The 26,528-nt window shown below is 43.1% G+C and overlaps 1 protein-coding gene across 2 annotated transcripts; it reads right to left on the reverse strand.

The window, feature by feature from the left end:
• Positions 1 to 24,041, reverse strand: fgf8 (fibroblast growth factor 8). 2 transcript variants are annotated; one of them, XM_003224238.4, is made up of 5 exons: positions 23,513 to 24,041; positions 23,264 to 23,300; positions 20,274 to 20,454; positions 6,404 to 6,510; positions 1 to 1,139 (listed from the first exon to the last, which is right to left on the reverse strand). In XM_003224238.4, exons 1-5 carry the CDS (start codon positions 23,542 to 23,544, stop codon positions 852 to 854), a joined length of 645 nt encoding a protein of 214 aa, XP_003224286.1. In that variant the 5' UTR covers positions 23,545 to 24,041; the 3' UTR covers positions 1 to 851. The 2 variants fall into 2 exon arrangements, with proteins under 2 accessions (XP_003224286.1, XP_008114267.1); XM_008116060.3 differs by having other exon boundaries at positions 20,274 to 20,421; positions 23,513 to 24,040.
• Positions 24,042 to 26,528: the final 2,487 nt, after the last annotated feature.

Genomic DNA, 26,528 nt, shown 5'->3' on the forward strand with positions numbered 1-26,528 from the left:
TTTGAACTCAGTGGCACTTTATTGTCAGCACAAATAATACAAAAATGTCTACAGTCATTAAAAAAATAGATTCAGACCTGTGGAGACATGAGACATGATTGACAGGACAAACAAAGCAAAATGAATGGCCCTCAACTTAGTACCACCTCAGTAGTAGCAGTCGTTCTGTCTCTTATTAAAAAATGAAGACAGTGATTGTTAGGTCTCACCTAGTTTGTGCCTGCAAGTCTGACTGGTTTCAGAAGAACGTGTTCAAATCTGAGTCTGAGCAAGAACTGAAGTCTGTAAATATCACCAACATCTCCTACACAGACCCATGGAAATAAGTGGAAGTTGCACAAATCTCCTAATGGATCAAATCCTCTTAAATTATTTGTTTTATCTGAGGTAGAAATTTGGTCCCAAATGCAGTTACATGAAGGGAGAGGGCATATTCTAAGTTTATCCCTAGATCAACTACCTCCTACCCACACCCACCCCATGTTAAGAAACCAATCTATTAAAATATAAAACACGCCTCCCCCTCCTAATGGACTCAAAATGTTTCTAGGTGAAGAACATCCCTCCACGAGTCTTTGAACATTACATTGCTTTTTCTTTAAAAAGCAATAAGGTTGGAATACAAAAATAGAGCCTCTTTTTTGTTTTTTTTAAAAACACACAAACAACAATTATAAACAACTAGGTCAAGTTTGTTTCCCCTTCCCCTCTTCTTCCATCCACCCCTTCAGTTATCATCAAAGGTCAGTCTCTAGCCAGTGTCCACCATTTAAGTCTTTTCTACACAATGTCCTCCAACAAAAGGGAAAGGAAGGTGGGCCTGAGTGGCACTAACAGGGAGTGGTCTTAGGTCAGGGGCTGGGCTTAGGGCTGGAGTTCCGAGTCCTTTTACTCCTCCGGTTGAAAGGGTAGTTGAGGAATTCGAAGCGTCTGTGAGGCTCTGTTGTCTGGTGGCCCTTGGGCAGTCGCTTCATGAAGTGCACCTCTCGCTGATGCTGACGTGTCTTGGAGCCCTTCCGGGGACGCCCCTTCCGGGTGAAGGCCATGTACCATCCTTCATACTTGGCGTTCTGCAGCGCGGTGTAGTTGTTCTCCAGCACTATTTCTGTGAAGACGCAGTCCTTGCCTTTCCCATTGCTCTGTGAGAGGGAGTAGACAAGAGGAGATGAGTGGATATATTACAATAGCACATGAAAGCTGTTCATATGGTCAGACTAAACATAAGATTAGTCATTCTTTATCCAATAATAATAATAATAATAATAATAATAATAATTATTATTATTATTATTATTATTATTATTATTATTATTATTATTTCTACCCCGCCACCATCTCCCCGAAGGGACTTGGGGCAGCCAACAAATACAGTGAAGTGCCGCATATAGATAATACATAAATCTGAAATGATAAAAACCACAAATTTACGACCACACACATACATGTAAAACATTAAAATTCATAAAATGCAGTCATAGCTGTTGTTTCAATTGACATAGCCCAGTGCCGATGTGATGCCCACAGTAAATCCTCGGACTAATCCTTAAAAACCTATATAGAAACAGAGCAAATTTTCTCTCCCTCTTCCAAAAAAGCCTCCACAATATCAAAATGAGCAGAAAAGAGTAAAAGAAAATGGGAAGATATGTGAACATTTTGTTCAATAAATGTATCTTTATAGAAATCTGACTCCACAGTTATAGAAAGGCAACCAGAGATTGTCCTTTCACACATCACACTGTCCACCTCTGTCTGTTACCTCTAGCTATTTATTAGCTCACCTAGTTGTGTTGGGCTAGAGAGTATCTTTCAATGCTTTAACATGTGAACAAAATTGAGAGAGAAGATACCACCTCTTGAAGGTGCGAAGTGTTCTTAGCACTTTTTAGAAAACCTGCCAGACCTGGGATATTGATAATGAAGGATGCTTTGCTTGAATTCCTTCCAGCGCATTATATTTTTAATGGGAATGTTTGGAAGTACACATTCATTATGGTTCTGACATATTTTTATCAGCTGACAAATGCATATAGGTCCAATGAGGGATTATGAATTCCTAATTCACAATCCCTCTTGCTTCTTCTAGGGCAAAAACTGTAAGAGCACTAATGAATATATGGTTATTCATAAAAAGGGTTGATTGGTTTAGATAATCGTATTTCCTTAGAAATGCCAAGGATTCCACCAGTCTGGTGGATATATTCAGAACATAATATGTACAGTACATCTGATACATCAGTGAGCTTGTTAAACTTGGTTTTAGGTTGCTGTTAAAAAACAGAAGTTGGATGGGTTGCTATGAGTTTTCTGGGCTGTATGGCTATGTTCCAGAAGCATTCTCTCCTGTGAGGTCTGTTGGAAACTAGGAGGTTTACACATCTGTGAAGTTTATATATTCCACAGATATATAAATCCCACTTTCCTAGTTTCCAACAGATCTCATAACTCTGAGGATGCCTGCCACAGATGTGGGCAAAACACAGGAGAGAATGCTTCTGGAACATGGCCATACAACCCAGAAAACACACAACAACCCAGTGATTCCGGCCATGAAAGTCTTCGACAAAACTTGGTTTTATTTATACGTGAACAGTTTTGAATAGCATAAAATCACTGTAGAGGACCTAGCAATGTCTAGAGAAGTATTCTCTCCCAAGCTCCAGCATAATTCTATGATCAACTTCTGGATCTCTTATCACAAGTTAACCATAGAACCATGCTGGAGGCTTAGGTAGAATATTTCTCTAGGCATCACTAGGTCATCCAGGGTGCTTTGGTTGTAAGCCTAAAATATTATTCAGAAAAATCCAATTCCAGATTATACACAAAAATCATATTACATGAAGGATCCCAGAACAGATAGCTTCCTCACATAATACATCGACCTACTGTTATTCAGATCACTCACTAAAGACTGAAGAGCAGCAGTCTTTGGATAATAGAAGGACTTATGCTCTTAGGTAGACATGCTCAAATATATGGCCATTCAGGTCTACTATCCTAAACAATACTCAAGAAATGAAACAAAACCCACAATAAACATCACAATAAACAGAATCCACCCCTTGATGCCAGGTTGGTTTGAATTTACAATAAATCTCACATTCAGCAATCAACGCCAAAGTTATAAAAATAAGAGGACAACTTGGTGAAGAAAAATAGCCTAAATTAGTAAATTTCCTATTCAGAAGCACCAGAGTGGGGAAAGTACAAAACTATTACTAAAAAAGCAAAATAAATACAGAATTCTGTCTGCTGCTTGATTTGATTCATTGGTCCACCAAGCTCAATACTATCTGAACAATCTTCCCCAGTCTGGTGCCCTCTAAATATGTTGGCTTACAGAGATACTAATTTCTAGCCATCAGCACCATTGGCCACGTTGCCTGGGAATGTTAGGAACAGTAGTCAATACATCTGAGTCTGACATCAGTCTGAGTGTGATGCTGTGTTAGAAAAAGATTGTCTACATCAGTTGTTCTCAACCTGTGGGTCCCCAGGTGTTTTGGCCTACAACTCCCAGAAATCCAAGCCAGTTTACCAGCTGTTAGGATTTCTGGGAGTTGAAGGCCAAAACATCTGGGGACCCACAGGTTGAGAACCACTGGTCTACATTGACTTGAGGCAGCTCTCTAAGGCTTTAGACAGGGTCTTTCCCAGTCTTATTTGCAGACACCAGGATTGAGTTTAGGGCCTTTTGCATGCAGAGCACCTATCACTGAGCTCTGACATTTCCCCTGCTTTATGGAAAACATGCCAATGTGAGTAGATCAATAGGTACCGCTCCGGCGGGAAGGTAACGGCGCTCCATGCAGTCATGCCGGCCACATGACCTTGGAGGTGTCTACAGACAACGCCGGCTCTTCGGCTTAAAAATGGAGATGAGCACCAACCCCCAGAGTCAGACATGACTGGACTTAACGTCAGGGGAAACCTTTACCTTTTATGGTTTGGCTGATTTGGAGGAGAAAAGTTCTGAACCACGTTTTTTAACAAGGATTAGCCAAAAAGGAGAAGTGTACCTTTGTGGTGTTAGTATGAAGATTCCAGGATTATATAGATGGACAAAAAAAAATGTAAGGGGCACGAGAACTTAAGACCATTCCTCAAAATAAAAATGTCTATGCCAAAAACCTATCCTGTTTCCAATACAGCAGAGTGGTATCCTATACCCTTACTTTCCAATCCTTGGAAATGGGACCAATGCAATAAAGTCTGCTCTAGAGTCTGAAGCAGAAATATACTATACAAAGTGCTTCCTTCTCAAAATCAAATCCTTTTAAATCAGGTATGGGCAAAATTGGGTCCTCCAGGTGTTTTGGACTCCAACTCTCACTATTCCTAACAGCCTCAGCCCCCTTCCTTTCCCCCCTCAGCTGCTTAATAGGTACCATTCTGGCGGGAAGGTAACAGTACTTCATGCAGTCATGCCGACCACATGACCTTGGAGGTGTCTATGGACAATGCTGGCTCTTCGGCTTAGAAATCGAGATGAGCACCAACCCCCAGAGTTGGACACAACTAGACTTAATGTCAGAGGGAAACCTTTATTTTCACCCTAGGACCAATGAATTCTTAGAATCACAGTCCAAAAAGTTACTTTTCCCAAATTATGAGTTAAACCTCCCCACAGACCGATTTTCTATTACGTAGCTGAGGCATAAAAGAGGCATAAAATTGTCATTTTTAATGATTGTTATTATGTATTTTTAGCAAAAGAAGCCTGTGAGTATTTTTATATGAGATACCCAAATACTTCTGCTAGCTTTGCAGGAGTTTGGATCGTGTTTGGGATGGTGCATTTTCTGTTCAGATGCAAAGCAAAATCCACCATACTAGAGACTTAGAAGAAGGATGTTGTTGACCCCATGTCTTCTGGCTTTGTTTGCATTAAAAACAGACAAGGATTTCTGAGCATAATCAAGTATGCCACAACCAGCTAGAATCTGAGAATTCATGAGATGGAACAACAACCAGTGTATCTCTCACCTACTAGAAACCTGATACAAATGCTGTGTAACTGACTTCTTCAATTCACCCTTTGAGATATTTCCAGATCTGGCCCATATGTTTTCAAATCTCATTTTGTAGCTGGCATTCCTAAATGCATGCTGGAAATCAGCAAAGCAGACATGGGCTTGTGTGTCCCTCCAGCTGTGCTAGACTGAAACTCCACATCAGCTAAAATTAGGTGGTGATGGAGGCTCCTGTCCAGCAGTCTCTGGGGGAACACTTTTCTTCTTTTTTCTAAAGCTAAACCCAACCTGGTCACTGTACTCTGGAAATATAGCAATATACTTATAGAACTAAGAGGGAATGGCTCACTTTGCTTGTTGGCAAATGAAATGGCAAAGGAGCAAAATTCACTTGCCAAGATGACTTGTATCTTCTGATGTCTGATTTCAGACAAAGGATAGTTCATTTTGAATACTTTTTAACAAAACTAAACAAAAACACCTCACCAAGTAGCATGTCAGGGTGAAGGCTAAGAACAAAACTTTTGAGTGCTTGCTGAATTCGCTTTGGAATCATATGTCCTCCAGCTGTTGCTAGACTACTTTTCCATGGCTTCATTCTATAGTTTAGCCCTATGGTGACTCAAACATCACCAAAGTCAAGGAATTTACTCCCTAAAAAGTGTGCTCAAGAACTTTTAAATTAGGACTTTAAAAAATAAAGCAAATGGGATTTAAAAAGCAATTAATTCCTCTTAATGCCAAATTTAGTCTTGCCTTAAGAAATCTAGAACTGTTAGCGAGGAACAGGGCACATTCTGAACAGCAGATAGGGCTATGGGGGGCTACATTGGCCCTGCAGGAAAATCTCAAGAGGGCCACACCCCTGGGACATCTTGCTATCATTTTGGCCTCCAAAGTCCCTGTAGCAGTTGTGGGGATGTTTCACCGTGTGTTTGCCCCCGACATGTTTTAGGCCCAGAATTCTTTTAAAAAAACAAAAAACAGGAATTGTCTTCTGGTTGACTTACTGTTAGGAGAAAGATCTTCCCTGAATCTAAAATGATCTTCCCGGGACATAAACAGCTAGGGAGGCTCCCCATATCTCATGGTCATGTATGAGTGTTGTAGGTTTAGTCAAAAGAAATATTTTTGTCAAAGTTCCGCAAAGCATTTCACCAAAAGATCAGTTATAATGAAACATGCCCTCAAAATTCCAATCAAAACACTGGCAATAATATTGGCAATTGAAAAAAATATCAATCTGTTAATTATCTCATCTTGTTTTTAGTCTCCTTTAGTAGAGATGCTTGCAATTTACTATAACTTTCTAGTGGCAGGAGTTTCCACATACTAATTACATACAAATAGCTTGAAAAAGTATGCAATGTAAGTGTCTGTGAACAGACCAATGTGCTCGATAAGCTTCATTTTGCTTGTCTCCTTACCTTGCCAATCAGTTTTCCCTTTTTGTTCATGCAGATATAGAAGCCGGTCTCTGCCCCCTTGATCCTCACTCGGCTCCCAAAAGTGTCTGTTTCCACAATGAGCTTGGCTGGAAGGAACAGGCAATGAAAGCAATGATGTGAGTGTCACAGTGTTGAACCTCAATACATTACAAACTGGCACGTGAATGCTACCTGTTTTCCTTTTCTCTTTGTATCCCCCTTTCCTTTGGTGCCATGTCTTTTCCGATTGTAAGCCTGACAGTGAGAATTGTTTTGTCTGTTTTTACAGATAGATAAGCAAATATGAGAACACATACAGAAAGAACAAATCAATCAATCATACAAGCTGATCACCACAGAATTTCCAAGAGGAAACATGCTCTTCTGGGCATGTTTAGCCTGCAGAAGAGAAGGCTGAGAGGTGACATGATGAAGGCCATGTATAAATATGTGAGGGGAAGTCTTAAGGAGGAGGAAGCAAGCTTGTTTTCTGCTGCCCTGGAAACCAGGACACGGAACAATGGCTTCAAACTACAGGAAAGGAGATTCCGTCTGAACATCAGGAAGAACTTCCTCACTGTGAGGGCTGTTCGGCAGTGGAACTCTCTCCCCCAGACTGTGGTGGAGGCTCCTTCTTTGGAAGCTTTTAAGCAGAGGCTGGATGGCCATCTGTTGGGTGTGCTTTGAATGCATCTTTCTTGCTCCTTGGCAGGGGGTTGGATTGGATGGCCCACAAGGTCTCTTCCAACTCTACGATTCTATGATTCTAAGCCTGTACTCTTGAGTTAATACATTTCTGTGATAATAACAATCATTCACAATAAAAGGAGAGGTGCTTTGTAACTGCAGTAGTTACACAATTGTAGTCGTGTTCTGTATGATCAGAGTGGAACAAAACCAACATCAAGACTTTTTGTGTGGAAACATTTTGAGCCTTTGGATAAGAAACAAACTTTGAAGATATATTGAAAAAGACCTCAGAAATTGGTTTAGATCGGCTATTTCTTCCTTTCTCTCTTTCTCTCCTCCTTTTGTACTTTATTTATTTATTTATTTATTTATTTATTTATTTATTTGCAGTATTTATATTCCTCCCTTCTCACTCAGGGGACTCAGGGTGGATCACATTGCACACATATAGACAAACATTCAATGCCACAACATAGAACAGATACAGAGACAAACGCAGGCACGTTTGCTGCAAGCCACCACACTGTATGCTGCAAACCACCACACTGTTGACTTTCTTAGTTACCCCTTTATCAGATAAAAAGCCAAGTAAGTAAAATATTAGAAATCTTTTCTGGGATCCATTATTTGTGCAATTAAGTGCATTTGCTTTTAGTGGGGAGGGAACAAAATATCTATCTTATAGTGCAGAGAATAACCTGAAGCAAAGACATCTATCTGTCTTTGAGACTCTACACTGGGAATAAAAGCCAATTTAATTATGTTTTGAAATAAACAGGAACACTTCACCTCAGAACCACAATCCTGCATCAAGGGAAGAACTATGAGACATAGTCTCCAATCCAACCTCACAAAACTCAGAAATTCCCTAGTCAGTGGCACATTGGGGAAGCAGCAGACAAGTATGCAGTTATTTTGCTATATATGGATGCACAGTGACTGGCATCCACAAAGCCCTCTGGGAATTTTGCAGAAGTCCCTGTAGATGATATCCTTGCTCTGCAGGAAAGTAACTGGACACTTGTCTTCTACTCATCACTCTCCACCAATCAGATAATGGCTGGGTTTGGGGGCTGCAGCTCAGAAGAGTAGCAAAGTTGTCAGGGGATTTTGGTTCTTGCATAGTCAATAGAGAATTCTGACCTTGCAACAATAAAATAGTGAGCTGCACTGACATAAGTCTGATGTTGGCTATGTACTCAAGCGTTTGATGAGGTCGATATGATGTGAATCAAGGCGTACGCAAAGGTGTTAGTGGACGAACATAACTATATATGCATTTTAAATTTTATAATTCATGGTTTAACAGATTTTAATTAGAGTTTTAATTAATGCAGTGCTGTTTTATTGTTTATGGGTTCTGTTACTGTTTTATTGAATGTATTTTGGGCAATATAATTGGTGATTGTTGTAAGCCGCCCTGAGTCCCTCCGGGTGAGAAGGGCGGGGTAAAAGTGATGTAAATAAAATAATAATAAATAATGTTTGTTTTTGCAGTTCATCAACAGAATGCCATCCATTACTCCCCCCCCCCCCCTCACACACACACATTTCTGACATGAGCATTAGTTAGGAGTCTGTAAATGGCACAGGTGGAAACATAAGTTGAGAGGGAAATCCCCATGGTTATACAAAAATGGGAGAGCTGCTATAGGGTTCCTTGATCAGTTTACTTCCCACCATGCCATAACAGTTCTAAATCCAGAATCAACCTGTTTTCAAATGGTGTCCAAAATGGTAATTAGATTAGACAGAGGAAGATTAGACAGAGGAAGACCAATAATGTTACGAAAAGAGTAATGTTACGAAAAGAGCACTAAACTGTAATGTTACTTATATGTTATAATTTTTATCACTGCCAGGAATGGGAAGAGGTTTTGTCTGGCATTTTCTGTCTCGGGTACCAAAATAACTTGGGTAGCTTTGATGCAATGCATTTTGATGTGGTGTTGCATGTATATGTGTGTGTGTGTGTGTGGGGGGGGGGGGGGGGTTTATCTTATAGGGAAAATTGCTTTCCTTTACCAAATAGCAAAAGGTCTTGGGTTAGCCCTGGTGTTCACTGCATGTCTACTAACCCTGGGTGCTTTCTTATATCAATTTGCTCTTGAGACCAAGGGATTTCCAGGTATTATCTATACCAGTGGTTCTCAACCTGTGTGTCCCCAGATGTTTTGGCCTTCAACTCCCAGAAATCCTAACAGCTAGCAAACTGGCTGGGATTTCTGGGAGTTGTAGACCAAAACACCTGGGGACTCACAGGTTGAGAACCACTGATCTATACCTAACTATTCCTAATAGAGAAACAGCTGTGTCTATGAGCAGGGCACACAACACAGAACAAGAAGGGTAACAGAAAGAAACTCCTATTTAAAAGGAAATTATATGCTTTGTGTACAGGGTTAAAAATCCTTTTCTCTTGTGGCATTGTTGTATTCAGTATCCTTGTTCTTACTGCATCTTTGTACTGCTTAGCACCTCATGGTCCTTAGACCAGAAAGAGCTACCGTATGTGATGGCTAAAGTCCCCTCTGTCTCTCTTTCTCTCTGCACTGATGCTGCTGACTTTGCAGCTGGTAGAGGAAATCATGAAGGGTAAGGCTGGCCCCTTAATGCATTTCACCTTTGTGAGAGTTGAGAGGGCATATTGATTTAGTCTCAGTTTTTTAAAATGGAGGCATTGATTGACTTGTGAAGCAGCTATGCAAATCATGAATCAATGGCTTGTCCCCTTCTTCTTTTTGCTGCTGCTGCATGAACCCCAAAGAACTCAAGGCAGACAACCCCAAAGGAACGTCTTGCCTCTCCCCAGCCCCGTGCCACTGTGCATGAGAGAGACAAAGGAAATTGCATATCATTCTTATTTAGTTCAGCTTTTTTCTGCTGGTGATTAGGATTCAAAATATCCTATAACATCTTTGAAGAACTGAAAATTTAGTTTTGCTCTTTCAAGGTATAGTGTATCCTAAACTGGTGCCCAGATAGCCATTTGTCCTCACGGTGGATGAGCCATTGCAGAATTTGCTTCCCTTTTCTAGACCAGTGCCCATGGCAAGATGCTGAATTCTAGCCATAGTCACCACATTTCACACTTGTTGGACTTGTTGGTCTATCTCATTTTTAACATCAAGCCTCAATTTGTCTACATAGACAGAACAGATATCCACACTGCAGGTATAGCCATTTGATATATTATGTAACTTCAATAAGCCCATCCTATGGAATTTGGGGATTTGTAGTTCAGTAGCCAGGAATTATCTGGCAGAACACACCCCAGGATTGCATAGGAAGGAACCATGGCAGGTCAAGTGGTATCAAAGTAATGTTATTATGAAGGGTGAATACATCTTCCAAGGGTTTTTTTATGTCAGGTGTGACTTGGGAAACTGCAAGTTGCTTCTGGTGTGAGAGAATTGGCCATCTGCAAGGATGTTGCCCAGGGGATGCCCAGATGTTTTTGACGTTTTACCATCCTTGTGAGAGGCTTCTCTCATGCTCCCACATAGGGAGCAGGAGCTGACAGAGACAACCTTCCTGGATTCGAATGGCAACCTTCAGGTCAGCAACCCAACCTTCAAGTCAGCCATCTTGCCGGCACAAGGGTTTAACCCATTGTGCCACTGGGGGCTCCTTATCTTACAAAGTCCAAGTATGAATCCCTTTCCAGCCCCACCTTCTGTTACCTTCCCCATCTCACTTTCTTTATTGCTGGAGCCAATGCACCTGTGGCCTTCTTTCTGCCTAATGATATCTGAAGCCTAAGAGAGAGGGATTTCTGTATAGGTGGAAACTGTACAAAAGAGCCTAGATAGCAGAACATGGCATGAACTAATTGAAAAGTAGACAGCCTAGAGGCAAAAATGACAGAGTAGCTGAAAATGTAAGACAGGCAGAGCAAGTGGATGAGAATGATTGAGAAAGCAGAGATACTGCTTAGATATCTTTCTAATTAGAGTAAGCTGTATAGAAGTGCCATGACTAAAATGAATAATTGTTCAACCACTCAGCACTATGGTTCCAGGCTAATTCCTTAATACAAGGTAGGTTGATTGAACAGAAGATCCAGTTGAATAGTTTCTTTGGGCAAAGCAGTGTCTTTTTTGGAATTGTTGGGATCCCCATAGGCCAGGCATGGGCAAACTTTGGCCCTCCATGTATTTGGACTTCAACTTCCACAATTCCTAACAGCCTACTGGCTGATAGGAATTGTGGGAGCTGAAGTCCAAAGCACCTGGACGGCTGAAGTTTGCCCTTGCCTGCCATAGGCCCTACCTTGACCCAGCAAATAAATATCTTAAGTCTCAAGGCATAGCAAATGTAGCCATGAACAGAGCAGTGAGCCGGGACCTAGAGTCCAAAGACCCAGAGAAGTACTAATCCAAAAGCCTGCCCAATAGCCCCAAGGAAGAAGCAATAAGCATTTCTGCGAACCAAAATTATATGTGTTTAGACTCTCTGTGTCTTGTGACACTCACACCTCTAGCAATATGGCACTACGTGTAAAACCCTTGTGCTGACTGGAGTGCTGACCTGAAGGTTGTGTTGCTGACTTGAAGGTTGCCAGTTAGAATCCACAAGATGGGGTGAGCTCCCATCTGTCAGCTGTAGTTTGCAAGGACATGAGAGAAAACCTCCCAGCAGGATGGTAACACATCCGGGTGTCCCCTGGGCAACGTCTCTGTAGACGGCCAATTCTCTCACACCAGAAGCGACTTGCAGTATGTTCTCAAGTCGCTTCTGACACAATTAAAAAAAAAAACCTCTAGCAATTATATTCTCAGTCATATCCACAAACACAAGGTTCATCTGTAGCAACTCTAAAGAAGGATTTAGCATATGGAAAGTTTACCTTTCTGGACTACAGTGCCCCAAATCCTTCAGGCAATAGTCATGCTTTCTCTCGTGGGATCTAAAAAAAACCAACTTCTGTTGAGGAAAATAATTCTGGTGTCTCACCTTTATTCCTGAATGTTCTTTCTTTTTCAAAAGTTGCACAGCCTGATTTGTTGAGTTTGATCTAATGACTAAGCCAGACTTAAAAACATATTCCTCAGTCCTGCCTCCCCTGCTCAGTCAACCAAACAGTTTTGAGGGATTTCAACCTTTCTGGGATAGTTCCACAAGTTCACTTTTAAAGCTGGGAACAAAATAACTGCCTGTAATGGAATTGGGGGGGGGAGGAGAGTAATGCCTTTAAAAGAGACAGAAGCCAGACAACTTTCTCTAATACCTCTTTTTAGAAAGGATAGATAACAGCACCTCACAGTAAACAAAGAGGAGTATTCAGAGTTTGGAGTATTCCTTTTTCTGGACTATAATTCATAGAATCCCCCTACTTGCAAGAAGATGAACAATGAAAGGGATAAGAGGCATCTTTCTGCTTTGTCTTGATATTAGTCAGTTACAGTTCTTATGCAGGTCACTTTGAATGAGCTAAACACTAGTTAGTTTGGTCATGATGTGAGAAAGGCATGGGCTAAGGATATTTATATCCATCCTTCTTCAGTGATGTTTGTCTCAGTTGCGGAGGAGAAACCACACCATGGCACACAGCCATCATGTTGGACAGCAACCCTGTGCTAAGTGAGAGGTGTTATTATTGTTGTTGTTGTTGTTAGGAGCCCCCAGTGGTGCAGCAGAGATTAAAGTGCTGAGCTGCTGAACGTGAGGACCGAAAGGCTGCAGGTTCAAATCCGGGGAGCGGAGTGAGTGCCCACTGTTAGCCCCAGCTTCGGCCAACCTAGCAGTTCGAAAACATGCAAATATGAACAGATCAATAGGTACCACTCCAGCAGGAAGGTAACGGTGCTCCATGCAGTCATGCCGCCCACATGACCTTGGAGGTGTCTACAGACAACTCCAGGTCTTCAGCTTAGAAATGGAAATGAGCACCAACCCCCAGAGTCGGACATGACTGGACATTAAGTCAGGGGAAAACCTTTACCTACCTATTATTATTATTATTATTATTATTAGTAGTAGTAGTAGTAGTAGTAGTAGTAATAGTATCCCACTTTTATCTCTGTGATTGGGACATGAGAGAAGCCTCCCACGGGATGGTAAAACATCAAACATCTGGGCATCCCCTGGGCAACGTCCTTGCAGATGGCCAATTCTCTCATACGAGAAGTTACTTGCAGTTTCTCAAGTTGCTCCTGACATGAAAATAAAAATATCTTGCGACTGAGATACAAAGCATCACATTAGAAAAATGTGAAACATCCCTGAAATAGGAGTCCTTCCTTTAAGTAAAATGTTAAATTCCCAAGTAAGTAAGTTAGTACACAACAAAATATCACCTGGCAAAGACCTGGAGTAAACTTGTTAACTCCTTCAGAAAAATGCCTTGTTTGGACTATAGTTCCCAGAATCTGCCAAGCCTAGAGTTCTGGGAATTATAGTCCGAAGAAGTAACTTTTCCGAGACTTGGGGCTAATATAACAATGCATCTTCCCATTGGCCACCAAATACATCAGAAATGGCTACACTTTTTTGTAGTGATGTATTCACTCATCTGTACCCTGTGTGTTTGGGTTCTTGCACACTTTTTGTCCTTTGGCTTTGGCTCATGGCAGCCACCTCCCTTTGTCCTCTGATCAGCATTCCACATGCCTGCAAAGGAATCCCACATCCCCCCTGAACTGGAATGTAAGATGTTCTTGAGTGCTTTGACTACAGAGTTAATGTGTTCAGGAGCATGTCATTTTCCAGTGCTACCATTTCAGTAAATTGCGGGAGGAGGACTCGACACTTTTATCGAGGCCCCTCCTTCCTTATTTTGCAAGGCAGGGACTTGTTTATTTGCCTTCTGCCACAATCCTTTGGTCCAGGGGTGCCTTAACAAGTCTTGTTCTGTAGCTTGCCCAATGCCTAGCACATTTGCTGGAGCTAAATAAATAAAGAGGTAAAGAATGAAATCCGAGATGCAACGCCTGTCAAGATGAGGCTAGGAATACGATCTGACACCTACTGCTGTATATATCCAGGACTGTCCTTCAGTTAATGGGAGATACATCATACAAATGACTTGGGGCAAGTCAAGACACTTTCTTGGGGGATGTTATATCAAAGGCATCCACAGCGCATCCCTGGCACCGCCCTGAACTCTGTCACACAGTAAGGTTTGGATTACAAAGAAAACCAATCTCTTCCTTGGATAATAGCTGGGATCAGAGTGTAGGGGGAACTAGTTACACATAACTAGTTGCACACTTCCATTTTAGCAAAAGGTGTGACTAAGAGTGCATTTACAATGTAAAATTAATGCAGTTTGATACTACTTTAACTGTCATATCTCAATGCTGTGGAATTCTAGGAGATATAGTTTAGTGAGGCACCAGCACACTCTGGCAGAAAAGGTTAAAGGCCTTGTAAAATTACAACTCCCATAATTCATAGCCTTGAGCCATAGCAGTTAAAGTGGTATCAAACAGCATTAATTCTCCAGTATAGATGCCCTCCATGATACATTATAGCTGTAATTCAGCAAGGTAGAATTTAACTTTTTCTACAATACACGGTAGCTTTTAGCTAGTTTTATAGGTGTAATATGTGCTTTTTGTGTGTGTGTCAGGAGCGATTTGAGAAACTGCAAGTCGCTTCTGTTGTGAGAGAATTGGCCATCTGTAAGGACGTTGCCCAGGGGATGCCCAGATGTTTTGATGTTTTTACCATCCTTATGGGAGGCTTCTCTCATGTCCCCGCATGGAGCTGGAGCTGATAGAGGGAGCTCATCTGCGCTCTCCCCTGGTTGGATTCAAACCGGCAACCTTCAGGTCAGCAACCCAACCTTCAAGTCAACAGTCCTGCCGGCACAATGATTTTACCCACTACGCCACCTAAGGTTCCTGATATGTGCTGGGCTTGACAGATAATGAAAATCCTTTGGTTCAAGTACTGGCACATGCTATGCTTCTCATTGAGATCTCATGCACAGTTGTGGGTGTCATGAAGGTAGGAGACTCTTTTGTCTTGCAATCCATTAGCTTGTAATACTCAGGTTTTTAAAAAAGGTATTTAGTTTAATTTGAAGAAAGACAAATTACCTTTTTTAAAACAGCACCATTGAAATTGACTACCTTTTGGAACCTAGAATGAAACATGTAACCAGTTGCTTTTTAAAAGTAATTTTCCAACTTCTACTAGGTATTCAGCATACAATGGATATGTTATCACTGTGCAAACAGGTACAAAGAAAGCTACATTTGTCTGAGAAAAAGACCCCAAAGATTTCATCCCAGTCAACTAGGAGATGGAAGACCATATAACAGGCATGAGCAAACTTGGGCCCTCCAAGTGTTTTGGACTTCAACTCCCAGAATTCCTAACAGCCTCAGGCACTTTCTTTTTCCTGCTCAGCCGCTTAAGCGGATGTGCATTTGCCTAATCCTGTGCATTTGTCTAAGCCTCTTCTTGCAGGCACGGGTTGGAAACCATCATCCAATCCCATAGCAATAGATTCTTAGAGCCTGGAACTAAGGTGTTACTAGTAATGTTGTAACTTAACTACTTTTTGCAATAATGGGAGCATAATGGCAATCCTTTCATAGAATAAAATATTGGTAACATAACTTGTTACACCCAAACATCAGTAGTAAATGATTGTTTTATGTCAGGGGAATTCAAGGCCAGCTAACACCTCCTACAAAGGATTCCCCCAGGCAGGAAGCAGCCAGGCTTTGAAGCTGCTTTCAAGGCAATCAAGGTGATTAATTGCAACATTCACATTTGCCTCCAACAGTCAAGAGTTCTTTCTCCCACCCTGGACTTCCACAGATATATAAACCCCACTTGCCTAGTTTTCAACAGACCTCACAACCTCTGAGGATGCCTGCCATATATGTGGGCGAAACGTCAGGAGAGAATGCTTCTGGAACATGGACATACAGCCTGGAAAACCCATAGCAACATCAATAGTAAAGTTTACTTATAAAAAATACGGAGGGAGGTGTTGGGATTTTTTTTGGCCTTTTTATTTTGCAATTTTAAAAATATATATTTCAGAGAATCAATTTGGAAATAATACACAAGGAATAACATGCCATGCTTCTTTTTAAAATAAAGACTAATAACAACCCACTCATGTTTTTAAAATAATGTTTCAAGATTTCTCTGATTTTACTATGGAAGAGTTCTACTATTATGTATCATATCCAATCATATCTAAATCATGCATAATTTTACAAATCTCTATGATGGTTACTCCTTTCAAATATTACAACTTTTGCTCATAGAAAAGGTGGTCCAGACCCAATATAGTGACCCTTTTTGCTCTTAGAAAAAAATACCTTCTCTTCCAAGAGCCCCTGGTGGCACAATGGGTTAAACCCTTGTGCCGGCAGCACTGCTGACATGAAGATTGGGTTGCTGACCTGAAGGTTGCCAGTTTGAATCCAACCCGGGATGAGTTCCCTCTGTCAGCTCCAGCTTCCTGTGCGGGGACATGAAAGAAGCCTCCCACAAGCATCAAAAACATCCAGGCGTCCCCTGGGCAACATCGTTGCAGACGGCCAATTCTCTTACACCAGAAATGACTTGCAGTTTCTCAAGCCACCCCTGACTGGAAAAAAAAAATATTGAAGGTCAGGACTGGATCTCCAGGTTGTTTCTCCATTTCTCTGCCTCTCACATTAATACCAGTGGAGTACTTGTTTGAGCCTTGGAATAGGACTCCAAGAGACCTGATTCAAATCCTCACACAGCTATGGAAACCAACTGACCTTGAGCAAGTCACACTTTCTCAGCCTCAGAGGAAGACAAGGTAAAGCTCCTCTAAACAAATGCCGTCAAGAAAACTTTAGTAGAGGGTTGCCAAAAAAATCAGAATCGGCTAGGCTAGAAAACAATAATATCATTGGCTAAGGATGCACCAGCATTAAAAAGCTGATACATACTCTGCTACAAATCTGTTTTTTAAGCTGAGGTCAGAAGCCTTTACATATCACTTTCAAGCCCCTGGCACTCCACACCCTGGAAGACAGCACCTCTCTCCTCTCTAGCCTACCTTCCTTGTGCTTGATGGGCTATTTATGAACTAAACATCACATCCCTTCTTCGAACCCATTACAAGCCCTTTAATTTTAGCACTTCTCCTACCTATAAAATATTAACAACTGTGTGTGTGTGAAGGGGGGCAGGAGATGATCCTGTCAAAGAGCAATTGGACCCGTGGCTCCTCTTCATTGAGCCACAAAGACAAGGTCCCCTTATTTATCTGTCATCAGGGGGCATGAGCAAGGGAGGTCGATCAAGAGAGCAGTAAAAGGTTTAAAGAGCATCAGTTTCCATGCTCTCCCTCAGCTGACTGATGGAAAGACACAGAAAGGCAGCCCCTGAGCAAAGGCACAGAAACATCCCTCTCTCATTCTCCACTTTTTCAAAGGCTTGTCTGATTTATTGCCTCTCTGTGGGCTTTCTTTTGCCACATTGGAAAGCCTCTTAGGTGACCGGCTTCTAATGCTGCTTGCTTGGCCAATCGCACTAGTGTACAACTCTGCTCTGGAGCAGAGACTTACACTGACAGCGAGGAAATAAATGCAAAGAGGTAGGAAAATCCAGTGTCCAGGTAATTTGCTCCATCCATCAATCTATGTATCTATCTACCTATTCATAAGAGAAAGAAAGTGGTTGAAAGAGAAGACCAGCCAATCCACAAACTCAAACTCTCAGTCTTCCAAAAGGCAGTATGGAAGCAAAACACTACAGTAGAGATTAACCACTTCCAAAACAGAGCCCCCGGTGGAACAATGGGTTAAACCCTTGTGCTGGCAGGACTGCTGACTTTAAGGTTGGGTTGCTGACTTAAAGGTTGCCGGTACGAATCCAGGGAGAGCTTGGATGAGCTCCCTCTGTCAGCTCCAGCTCCCCATGCGGGGACATGAGAAAAGCCTCCCAGAAGGATGGTAAAAACATCAAAAAATCCAGGCGTCCCCTGGGCAATGTCCTTGCAGACGACCAATTCTCTCACACCAGAAGCGACTTGAAGTTTCTCTAGTCGCTCCTGACACACACACAAAAAGCAATTCCAAAACAATTTCTTTCACACAGAGATTTTTAAAAAAACATTTTAGTCCAGGCTACAGATTGTTTAACAATGTTTCAGACCAAGCTTTATGATCTGTGGTGCTTGGGTTCTAATTAGGAAGATGAATCAGATATTGACAATGAAGACAGATAACAAAGAAAAATGAACCTGACATTAAGTCAGCCGTAAAAATGTCACAGCGTCATCGGTGGAAATAAATCACTTTTTTTCAGCTACAGCACTCCCCCTCCCCATGCATAACACATACAAAAAAGCCAAATTAATACTGTTTATTAAAAAAATAGAAACAACAAGTTGAGGTTTTAACCGAAGATGTAAATGGTGTGAAAAATTGATTTTGTTTGAGGTGGGAAGGGAGGTGAGCATTTTTAGCGCTATTCTTTCACTTCAGTGACAGATTTATCCCAGTAAAATTATGTTTCATGCTCAAACTTCGAAGGGAAAGTGGCTACGTAGATGCAGAAAAAATGCAGCGAGGCACACTTGATCCCCTAACTGGACTGCGAAGAGGAGAAAGTATTCAGGAAATGTTAAAAAAGGTGAAAGTAAGAAGAGTTTTAATAGCTCTTCCAGACATGGGGGTCTCTCCAGAGATTCATATAGAACAATCCTGAACCTCGATTTTAACATTTACAGACTTGCGACTCTTTTAAAACTTTACATCTGAAAAACTGCTTGTGTTCTCCTTTCTGTTTTCGATCATTGCTCAGTTTGCGTCGGAGCTCTTCAAATGCTTAACCTTTTTATTATGTTTTAATAGAAGGTCTTTTCTTTTTTTCAAGTCACTTCCCCCCCACCCCACCCCACCCCATTCATTCTAGCCTTTCTCAACTTGATTATTTAATTCCAAAGTGTAATTTCTTCCTCTCTTTTTTCAAATACAAGAAGAGGGGAGGGGGAGACTTTTTTCCTTCAGAACATGAGCTCAGATATTTCTTTTGAAAAGTTACATTATTCATATATTGGTGTGGAATACCCACAGCTGGGAAAGTTCAACATGGAAGCTCCAACCAAACAGTGCAAAACCATGTATGAGAGACACCATTTCTAGCCTAATTGTTCTATGTGAGTAAGAGAAAATGCAGTTAAAATGAATCCTAACCCTAATGCATATATATCTGTATGCACAATGTAAACACACATCATCTAGGGCAGGCATGGGCAAACTTGGTCCCTCCAGGTGTTTTGGACTTCAACTTCCACCATTCCTAACAGCCTCTGGCCCCTGCCTTTTCCCCCTCAGCCACTTAAGCTTAAGAGGCTGAGGGGGAAAAGGAAGGGGCCTGAGGCTGTTGGGAATGGTGGAAGTTGAAGTCCAAAACACCTAGAGGGCCCAAGTTTGCCCATGCCTGACCTAGGATCTCATGCATAATGTGCATAAGGAAAGTTAAAGAAGGCCCACAGCCTTTAGACCACAAAGCTGTGCCATTTTTTTCCATCTTCTTGCACATGACTTTGAAAGAGTAGGTTTCACTTCCAATACAAATGCCCCAAACTTTCACACTGCCAAGAGCTCCCGGTCACATCCTTTTCTCTGAAAGAAACACATTGGCTGCCAGGGACCTGCCACTGATCCCAAGAGTTTCTGCTGCCAGAGCTGTTATTTAGCCCCAAGCATAGAAAAATTAGGTTTTTTGGACTACAGCTCCAAGCCAGCATGGGAATGGTCATGGTTCAAAGCACATTTAGAGACTAGCCCTGCTTAAAAATTCTGGAAAACTGGCGGTTTGTATCCAGAGTTGGAAATAACTTTGAAGCTTCTTTTCTCCTCTCTACTAAGTTGGGCTTTCACTGCAGGAACACCTCAATTGAGTCTCTCTGAATAGTATAGGGCCCTTTTCTCTTTCTGCGTCAAGTACACAAACTAATACGTAATTCACCTCCTGCTTTACATGATTAAAGATTAGGTGTAAGAATACCCCTCCCTAAGAACGCAGAGCTATTGCCCAATCCTCAGAGGGAAAGCAATGTACTATTATTACAAATATTGATCATGGCATTCTTCCATCACGAGCCCCCTGCCTCCTGAAGGCCTGTAATGATTTCTGGCTAACAAAGGGGACGGAAATCATCAATTACCCGGCTGCGTGTATGCCCTCCTCCCCCAAGCCTGGCTGCCCGCACATCAAGCCTTACCGTGAGCATCTCCATCCTCGGCCATGGCATTGATTTTCTTGTTGTCCAGAATTTGCACATGCTTCCCACTGGTCCGACTGTACAGCTGATAGGTGCGGACGAGTCGCCGGCTTAGCTGGTCGGTCACCAGGCTCTGCTCCCTCACATGCTGTGTAAAATTAGGTGGGGACTGAACAGTTACCTTTAGGAAATTAAAAAATATACAACACACCATTATAATCTCTACTCCTCTGAGAAAGGCTATTTTGGCGTGTTCCTGGTGCATTTTCTTTTTTGGAACACCAAGCTGGTATTGTGTGGAGCTAGGATTTTTACAGTGGTTTGATCTGAGAAATCCTGACACTATAGCTAGGGCGTAGATATTAGAAAGCTACCCAGACTTCTAGGATTGGGAATTAAATGTGGAATAAAGAAGACAAACGTGATCCTGGAAGCCAAGAGTCAGAATCAGGTGCCTTTTAGGACTGTTTTTACAACCAGATTTCAAAGAGCTGTGCAGACTTCAAGAACTTTGTGACTACAACAGAACAGTATCAGACCATGTCCCAATCCTGTCGGCACTCATTAAAATCCAGAAAACAGGAGCACAATTTCTAGATCTTATTCTAGATTACCATGAGCAAAACTTAAGTTGCTCCATCCTTAATATACATCAGAAGCAAAGCACTTCTAATCACCCTTGTGATTTAGGTGCAATAGTGCACAGCACATCTCTAGCTATGTAACACTTCTGACACTTTCAATTGCTGGACTTGTTTCTCTTTCTGGGGCATTTGCTTCCCTGCTCTTTCAAGTGGCCCATTTGAACATTTTGCCCCATGTGTCCACGGATCCATCTGAGGCATATCCACCCCCCTTTCCAAAAATGCCCTGGACCCAATTAATCAGTGGTCAAAATGGTAGGGGTGGGAGAAAAGCAGCCATATTTCATTCTCCTTAAACAGGGATCAGTTGTGTCAGCAGCCAAGGCAGTTCGGAATTGTCTTTCTGGCTAATATTTATGAGCCTTTCCATACATAGCGACAGGCTGGGCTGTGGGTTTCCCGCCCCCCACCCACCCACATTCAAAGTAAGCGCAAGTCTCCCTGTTAGCAGGAGTCAGGTCAGTTCTGGAATGATTTTGGGGCAGTGTGACTGAGGCCGTCCAGCAATGATTTCACCATGACCCAGATCTGTTTCTCTCCTCTGGCAGCCCAGTCTTAGGAGAATTCTTCCATCCCTTCTACATCTCCAGCCTCCCTTTCAAGTCTGAAGGGGTTGAGTTTGCCCCTGACATTTATAAAGATGTATTCTGAGCAAATGTTGCGGAGATTTGCTCCTTTCAACCACATGGGGTGGCATTGCATGAAGTCATCTCTTTCCCCCAGCCCTGGCTGCATCACCTTCAAGCCTCTACATCAAATGCTAAGGCTCTTCCATACAAATGGGAAAAGAACCCCTTCCTTCAATCTGGAGTTTATAGAGGGCTTCCCTTGACAATTCACCTCTCTTTTCCTTTGTGTGTGTGTGGAAGAGTGTGTGCCAAACGCGTTTCCTATAGCCGCTTTTGATAATATCTCTGGATTCCCTTGCTAGCTCTGATGAGGGGACCATGTGGATAACCGAACAGCCCCTTTGACTTCCAGCCGATACCCACAAATTATTCCAACACAAGTTTTTTACACAAGTCCCTTTCATTCAGAGCCATCTTTGTTACTCAGGCTTACAGAATTAGAGGGTGATTGCAGTTTGAACTTAAAGTCTTACACCTGTTCTTGTTCTCTCTCTTTCTGGTGGGGATTTCCCCCCCCCCCCCTTTCTAAGCATTTATCTTCTGCTCTTTGCATTTGCAATCAATATTGTGGCAGCAGGAATAGAGATTCCATAGTATCATTTCTAATTTCTAGAGAGCAAGAATGAATAAAGCCAAGGTGTTTTATACTGTCAATTTTAAAATGAAAATGTCTGCCTATTATTTATTTCTTAAGCTTTTAGGAACTGAAGACAAGTGTTTACCATTTTAAGGCAAAATGTATTTATTTTTTATTTTAAAATTAAATGTATTGATGTCAGTTTTTGTATTTTGTATGTTCCACACACACACACACACAAAACTTTGATCTGCAATCTCAGTATTTTGGGATTTGGCCCCTTCTACACAGCTGAATAAAATCACACATTTTCTGCTTTGAACTGGAATATATGGCAGTGTGGACATAGGGCCCTTCCACATATATCTATATCCCAGAATACCAAGGTAGGAAATTCCACAATATCTGCTTTGAGCTGGGTTATCTGAGTTCACATTCAGATAATGTGGGATTTTCTACTTTGATATTCTGGGATATATGGCCGTGTGGACTTAGATAACCCAGTTCAAAGCAGATATTGTGGGATTTTCTGACAGGGATATAGTTCTGTGTGGAAGGGCTCCCACACAGCTGAATAAAAGCCCACATTATCTGCTTTGAACTGTGATATAGGGCAGTGTGGACTCAGATAACCCAGTTCAAAGCAGATATTGTGGGATTTCTGCCTTGATATTCTGGGATATAGGGCTGTGTGGCAGGGCCCCCACACAGTTGAATAAAATCCCACATTATCTGCTTTGAACTGGAATATATGGCAGTGTGGACTCCGATATCCCATGGCCCTTCCACACAGCCTTATATCCTAGGATATTAAGGCAGGAAATCACACAATATCTGCTTTGAGCTGGGTTATCTGAGTCCACACTCAGATATTGTGGGATTTTCTGCCTTAATATTCTGGGTTATATGGCTGTGTGGAAGGGCCCTAAATTCTTCTCTCTGTTGCCCCATATTTTGCATTCCGTTCTCTGTTGCGTTTTTGGTTCTGCCTCAGACTGGTTACTTCTATAGCTTTGTAAGACTGTTTTTAAGACCATCCCTTTAAAAGAAGAAGGCGCTAAAACGTCGACGGCGCGTACAAAACAAAAAAAGTCAAAGAAGGCGTTTCAAAAAAAAAGTAACAATAAAGCATTTCCTTACCTGTGCCTGCAAGCAGAAAGCAAACAAGTGCAGTACCCTAGAATAATAGGGAACGGGGAGGAAAAAAAGGGAAAGGGGGGAAAAAACACAAAAGTCGATGGTGAGATGATTGATTTTTGTTTGTCCTTTTTGAAATGGAGAAGAAATAAAGATGGGAGGGGTGGGGGGAATCAAGCTTGTTTCCACGGGGCGGGGAAAAGAAAGGAAAGCCGGGAAAAAACCCCAAAGAAGCCGGCGGCGGCGACTTACAAATAGCTGAAGATGGAGGAGAAGAAATTCATCCTGAGGAGTCCGAAACTGGAGCAGAAGCAGGAGAAGGGACCCCGGGTTGGAAGGGTGAGCGGCGGGGGTCCTTTGCCTGCTTTTGCGGGGCTCCGGGCGACCTTTCCGCGGTCTCTCCACGCCAGGCTCTTTCCTTGGGGCCGCCTTCCTCGGGCAGGCGGCGATTCCTCAGCGCCAGGAGGTCCCCCTTGGTGGCCAGTCCATGCCCGCCTCTCCGAAGGGCCGAGGATGCTTGCGAGGGAGGCAGGAGAAGAGGGCAAGAGGCGGATCAGGGCCGGAGAAGAGCCAGGAGCCTTCGCACTGACAGCTGATGCGATGAGCGAGCGCGCTTGGAGAGGCTCCCTTGGTCTTGGCGAGGCTGGTGCGCGCTTCTCTCTCTGCCTCTTTGCCTTTCTCGCTGCTTCGCTCTCTCTCTGTGTCTCTCTCTCCTGCGCTCTGCCTCTGCTTCTCTCTCTTGCTCTCGGAGGAGTGCGCCCCGGCCCAGCCCTGGTCCCTCCTCTTGTGCGCGCTCGCCAATGTGCCAGCCCCTTCCTTCTCATCTGTCCGGGGATGGCCTGCCTTCGCCCACCCTCTCCCCCAACCCATCTCCCCCCACGACCACCTCCAGGGCCTCCCCTCGCCCCACAAAAGGCACCTTGGAGGGCTTCCTTTCTCCTTCTCACGTGGAGGTGCCAGCCCTCTAGGGTAGCCTCTGCCAGGCGGGTCTGTCTTCAACTGGACCTAGGTAAAAGGTAACGGTTTCCCCTGACGTTAAGTCCAGTCATGTCTGACTCTGGGGGTTGGTGCTCATCTCCATTTCTAAGCCGAAGAGCCGGCGTTGTCCGTAGACACCTCCAAGGTCATGTGGCCGGCATGACTGCATGGAGCGCCGTTACCTTCAACTAGACCTACTTCTTCTTTATTCATTCAGTCGTTTCCGACTCTTCCTGACCTCATGGACCAGTCCACGCCAGAGCTCCCTGTCGGCCGTCGCTGCCATATAATTCATTTTGAACTGCATTAAATGGGTCTGTCATGCAGTGTAGACCCAGCCCTGCAATTCTAGAGACCCCCCAAGGGTCATCTAGACCCTGCCAGGAGGGTCTCTCTTCTACTGGACCTGCACTGCTATATCATTCACTTTAAACTGCATTATATGGGTCTATCGTATAGTGTAAACCAAGCCCTGCAATTCTAGAGACCCCCCAAGAGCCATCTAGCTCCTGCCAGGCGGGTCTGTCTTCAACTGGACCTGCACTGCCATATAATTCATTTTGAACTGCATCATGCCTTATGTGTCTATCATGCAGTGTAGACCAAGCCCTGCAATCCTAGAGACTCCCAAGGGCCATTTAGCCCCTGCCAGGCGGGTCTGTCTTCAACTGGACCTACACTGCTATATAATTCACTTTGGGTCTCTCTATCATGCAGTGCAGATCCAGTCTTGCAACTTTAGAGACACCCCCCCCCCCCCCCAGGACCATTCAGTCCCCTGCACCATCAAACATAAAGCATTCCTGACAGAAAGATATCCAACATCAGACTACACAGAGAAGCCATTGAAATCTACAAGCATGTGGACAATTTCAACAGAAGGAAAACCATGAAAATGAACAAAATCTGGTATTAAAATCTGGTATTTAAAAACCTCTAAAATCAAGACAGTAAATAAAGAACAACACTCTGAAAATAGGGGAAATCCAGACAGGAAACAATCAGGGCCAGCTAACACCTTCTAACAAAGGATTCCCCCAGGCAGGAATCAGCCAGGCTTTGAAGCTGCAAAGCTTTTCAATGCTAATCAAGGTGATTAATTGCAACATTCACACCTGCCTCCAACAGACATCCTGGAAATTCCACAAGTACATAAACCCCACTTGCTTAGTTTCCAACAGACCTCACAACCTGTGAGGATGCCTGCCATAGATGTGGGCGAAACGTCAGGAGAGAATGCTTCCGGAACAGCCATACAGCGTGGAAAACTCACAGCAACCCATCCAAACTTCTGCTTTTAAACAGAGGCCATCTGTCAGTGCTACTTTGTGCTTTTCCTGCATAGCAGAGAACCCATGCTATGCAGGACTAGATGTGCCATGTGGTCTCTTCCAAATCTATGATTCTATGATGATTAGATTCTATGAAAAGGAGGTAGCATATTCCACTGCCGAACAGGAAGGTCTTCCTAAAGTTTAGGTGGGATCTCCTTTCCTGCCATTTGGGTAGCAGCATCCCCACCTCAGCACACTTTAATGTACACCCTCTCATCTCTCCAAAAGACTCTCTTACCCAGGATGTGCTGGAACCTCAACTAGAGGACTCTGTGCGTAAAATAGGGAGACACGAAGGCTGGGGAAACCCACGCGTAGAGTGTGAGCTCGTCTTGCCTCAATCGCGCGGGGAGATGGGCGCCTAAACACCTGCTTAGTGCTTAAGTGCGGCCGCAAAGGAAGAGACTCGGCGGGAAAGTTCCTCAGAGACTGCGTAAAAGCCTCGCATGTGCCCAAAGAGCGCCTTGGTCTGCTAGAAGACAAGCAAACGCGCTGCCTCTTCCTCTTCGGGTCAGGATCCAAAAAAGGCGGGAGAAAGGGCTAAAGGTACCTGGGAAATGGCATCGTTTGCCTATGAGAACGTGGTGCGTGGAGAGAAACATTTGGCAAGGAAAGTGTGCATCAAAAGGGATGCTTGAGCACAGCCAGAACAGGAACAATATATATCAGTAGCAGGCATGGGCAAACTTTGGCCGTCCAGGTGTTTTGGACTCCAACTCCCACCATTCCTAACAGCCTCAGGCCCCTTCCTTTCCCCCCTCAGCCGCTTATGCAGCTTATGACTTTTAAAGAGTAACTTCCTCAGGTTCTAGGTCTGGAACCTGCCCTTCGGGGCTTTCAGTCAATCACAAACCTTGTGTTGTCGAAGGCTTTCATAGCTGGAATCACTGGGTTGCTGTGGGTTTTCCAGGCTGTATGGCTATGTTCCAGAAGCATTCTCTCCTGATGTTTCACCC

Source organism: Anolis carolinensis, chromosome 3 (assembly GCF_035594765.1).
Source record: "Anolis carolinensis isolate JA03-04 chromosome 3, rAnoCar3.1.pri, whole genome shotgun sequence".
NCBI lineage: Eukaryota > Metazoa > Chordata > Lepidosauria > Squamata > Dactyloidae > Anolis > Anolis carolinensis.

Coding starts and splice junctions, on each gene's coding strand:
- fgf8 (XM_003224238.4), bottom strand. CDS start 23,544: ATGAATTTCTTCTCCTCCATCTTCAGCTATTT. Junction 20,455..23,263: donor CTTTCTGCTTGCAGGCACAG/GTAAGGAAATGC, acceptor AATTTCCTAAAG/GTAACTGTTCAGTCCCCACC. Junction 1,140..6,403: donor AGGGAAAACTGATTGGCAAG/GTAAGGAGACAA, acceptor TCCCTCTCACAG/AGCAATGGGAAAGGCAAGGA.